General features: G+C 32.5%; 1 protein-coding gene across 1 annotated transcript; it reads right to left on the bottom strand.

The window, feature by feature from the left end:
• Positions 1-2,093: 2,093 nt before the first annotated feature.
• TRIADDRAFT_51312 (uncharacterized protein) lies at positions 2,094-3,526 on the bottom strand (the record flags this gene model as incomplete). The annotated part of the gene is made up of 3 exons (XM_002108397.1): positions 2,094-2,466; positions 2,726-2,835; positions 2,933-3,526. The coding sequence occupies 3 exons, from the start codon at positions 3,524-3,526 to the stop codon at positions 2,094-2,096; spliced, it is 1,077 nt and encodes a 358-aa protein (XP_002108433.1).
• Positions 3,527-4,519: the final 993 nt, after the last annotated feature.

A 4,519-nucleotide genomic window follows, 5' to 3' on the forward strand; every position in this document is an offset into this window, starting at 1 on the left:
TATAGAACTAAACTATAAAGAATTATACCAAAAGAAATGCAAAGTGAATAAAAATATCAAATGCTGCCCACTGTATGTCTATTTTCAATATCGACATCATGAATGATACACGTAGACTGTATCATTGGAATTAGCTTAAATCACCTTACAGGCCATTGTTAAATCCATTATAACATCATAGTCACTACTGTAGGTGCTCTTGTCATGTCCTAGCAAGGTCTAACTTTCCATGTAATCGTAGAGTTCAAATAAATAGTATTTTAATGTTTGATACATAATTGCCGATGAAATTTGATATTGTCATTGTTGTCTACAATATTCTATCAGGTACAACATCCTATTTCCTGATCATCGAATATTTATTGTCCATGAGCTACTTTTAATTGTTAAAAGACGATTTAAGCCACTTAATTCTGCTAGTAGGGGAATCGTCGACGAGGGGATGATGTCTAGTCCTCAATGAAAGAGGATGAATCATCCATTTCTTTCAGTTCATTTGATTTGTTAAATAGATGTAAAACTTAATTATAGCAGTCGTTATTTAATTTTGCTGGAATTGATCACGATTTCTTTTTTATCATGTATCATGTATTTATGTTTTGAAGTTGGTTAATGTTATTGCCAGTTGTCATAGAGCAAGTCCTGAAATGGATGAAATCAATCAACATTGGTGCATTTTTGACGAATTACTTGCGCTTCTAATAGCGTCGTATCACGTCATCCTTCTACTCTATTTCGAATCTTTTCTTTTTCTTGTTATGTCTATACTTTATTATTATTATGACATTGTACGTTCCCAATTCTTACACATTAATATAGTATACACTATTTTATTCAACAGTTTTCAATGAGAACTATAACGTCTATTTAACAACAGTCGAAATGAACTTGTCAAGACCATGTCCTGAAGAAATAGATTTAAATGTCTACGACTTTTGGCGATACGTCTACGTCATTATGATAATTATTTTTTTATGACGTATATATAAGAATTATAATGAATACACCAGTTTTCTATAATGCCCTGTAGTCAAAAGCCGCGAGCCAAAAGGAAATTATTCATATGTTTATAGTAGTTGATATTGCATATTAAGATGATATCAAGCCGATGATAATCATAAAACACCTTTAAAATATGTACAAGGGAACATCAAGATTGACACCAAAGCAACAATTGTTAACAAGAATAAGAGTTCAACGGTGATGGTCTAATAAATAATAAATTTAAAAGAACGATAGGACAAAACCTAATTTTAAGACACTAATTATTTTTGTAAACTATCAAAAGATTTGCCGAAAGCAAATATTTTAAGATATATGCTCGTATGCACAAAATTATTAAAATGCTGTTTTAGTTAACAGTGCTGATACTCCTGGAAAGAGTTTTACCAACAAAATAAAGGGGTATTTCATTAAATTGAAGCACCGAATATTACAAATATCAGTGACTAAAGCTTAACAACAATTACAGATATAAATGCATTCTATAATCTATTTCTATGTGTCCATCATTAGGTCTGCTTAGCGAGTCATGTACTTCCTTTATAGGCAACGAATGCGACATGCATCATGTATATCAGTATAGGACATAAATCGTGAACAAGCAATGTTTATGATTCTATACTAAGATCATACTATAGACTGACTAGGCTAGCTATGGCACTAAGATATTTCGTTAGAACTACAACTGAATTTGTATTATTGTGTTGCATAGACCAATTACACCCAAATAAGAACTTTACCTGTACATGCACATATTTATACGGGCAAAACTATAGTATGCATCTCCGACATTGACGAACAATAAGGTATACTAATTATGGATACAGTACCATTACACATAAATGGTTTAACGATTCAGCAACCAATACAAGAAATCTTTTTTAATAATTACACTTTAAGATATATGAAAAGTTGTTAATAATCTTACCGGTAATTAGAGGTAGTGATACCATTCTTTCATTCGAAATTGTATCGTGCTATTGCACGGTCGACTTTAACAATTAGTACAGTAATAGGTCATTATAAATTTAGACTGTATACCATGAAATACACCATAATTAATAAATGGTTCGGTACAGATTTTTAATTAACTAAGAAGTGTCAAGTTCTATCATCAATTGATCATTATCAGATTCATCGGAACTTTGGTCTACTTGTTTCGTAGTATTATTCAAGGGGCTAGAGGTAGCTTGCTGTAGTTCACTATTTTCGACATTGGATTCATTGTGACTCGGTTCACCTGCTACAGTCTGTTGATCTTCAACCTTAACAGGCTTTTCATTATTTTCTCTCTGATCTTCTTTACTGGGAATGGGCAATTTCTTCTTAACTTCAAAACGTATCCAGTTATATCTCGTACACTTTTTAGCTCCAGGACAGTTCTGAATCAGATTCTGTATTACCGGTATCGAAATTCCAAAAAATTCGGGACCGGATAACGGAATGAAACTAATTTCTTTATCTCTGTAAAATAGATTTCGACAAGACCTTTACTAACATGTAAAATATAAGGTATATCTATAGAACCAGGTTTAGTGCTAATAACTTATAATTAATCAAATTGTATACGAGTGTATTAATTCCTTCTAAAGAGATCATTTTAAATTACAGCTCAGGTAAGTATTAATAATATCGTATGCAACGTCTGCATTAGCAGATGAATACAATAGGGATATGTTTTGCAGGATTTTACGTAATTTGATATGCATCTAACATTACTTACGGAAACTTCTGAATTTCTTCAAGAATAACCTTATTCAGTTTTGCTACACACTTGTCAGGAGAAGATGCCTGAAATATAACATCGGCAGCATCTGCCAGGGATATTTCAAACTGATGGATAATAAAACATGATATATGTGGTAAGTTTCTCTGCTAACGTTTCAACTCTTGAAATGCAACGCTAACTTACAACAATGAAAATACTTACTTTTGGTTCGGTATTGCCCTCGCTAATAGTAGACATATAATTTATATTTTCGGCTGGCGCAGTGGTTGATGGGTAACTTCTAGAGCTACAGTAACCGACAGGATAAATAAAACTTTCTGAATGATAGCTATCTTTGTCGTGGACTATTTTACCCAAGCTGTGAACTCTTAGTTCGTTTATAACTATCGGTATGACAGGTTTTCCAGAAGCATCAAGCTCTATTGGATCTATAGGAACTTTAACAGTTGATTTCGATTTCTTTGCTTTGGTCTTTGCACCTTTCATTAAAACGTTGTTGATATCTTCCAAAGTCAGTTTTTTAATTTTTCTCTTGCCTTTCGACTTAGCTGGAGGTATTGGTAAAGTTGATTTACTAATTTCAGTGCCAAGAAATACTCTAGCCATATATGGAGTGACAAAATCATCGGGTAAATGAGTTGTGGTATTAACGTTAAATGGTAAATTAGCTGCAGACATGCTATCACTCTGATCTAGGCGAGATACAATTAACTGAAACAATCGTTTAAGTAAATATTTTCTTTCAACCCGCCCTGCAATCAATTTTTCCCGCAAACGATCAATTTCGTCGGCCATGGCAGCATTTTCCTGTCACGATAGTGTAATTTTAGTCGTGAGTAAACGTTTATTATTACTAGTATTACATTTTGTTTCTTACAGCCACATTATCAACTAATTTTAACGATACTGAAGCTATACAGCCATAATGGCGTAGTTAATTTGCTGTTGCTGTACAAAAATTGAATTATTAGTGTCCCATTTCGCCCATTGTCACTGTAACATAAAGTAAGATTAGCATCTAGGATTGTAGACAAGTCTCGATCACTATAGTCAGTCGATGTTAATTATTTAGTAAACTACTATGGCTTCATTAGATACTAAGATCAGCCGTTATAGGGGTTAAGATAAATAGATCTACAGAAGGCCACGATTTTGCTTCAGTAGCCACTTACAGTATACATAAAGAGTGGTGCGATTAAGAATATCTTTGAAGCTAAAATATCCTCAGATTATTTACTCGGGGTAATTTTTGCAATAAATGTATTTGACTATGACTAAATTGTTGCATAAATGTAATTGATGCAATAGGTTACGGTTTTTAAGTAATAGCATGTAGGCAAATCGAGCTAACAAGACTTTGTATTCCAACTGAGTAGAAGAGCATAATATTGTAATAGACACGTTCTCTATAGTATCTATAGAAGATTGCATATTACTACCTCCTAGTAATTAATAATATTGGTTTACAGAGTTGGTATTTTTAGTTGTCTACACCTGAACCAAGCTATAGCAACAATAATATGAGCTCATACAGTGGTATCACAGCACGTCTTGTCAATGAAAAAAATTCAGTTAATCAAATAGTACACGCGATAATCATAAATATTGAATTATTACTGTATTTTTGTTAGGATATGTTTTTTATTCTTACATGTAAAATCTCTTTGATTCGTCTAGAAAATCCACGAAATTTTCTGTTATAAAATTCATCTCCTCTACTGGCGGATGATTTTTTCTTCTTTTTTTGCTTGCGATTCTGTTAAATAGTAATGTCAATAAGTTTGAAGT

This window comes from Trichoplax adhaerens, genomic scaffold (assembly GCF_000150275.1).
Source record: "Trichoplax adhaerens TRIADscaffold_1 genomic scaffold, whole genome shotgun sequence".
Classification (NCBI taxonomy): Eukaryota; Metazoa; Placozoa; class Uniplacotomia; order Trichoplacea; family Trichoplacidae; genus Trichoplax; species Trichoplax adhaerens.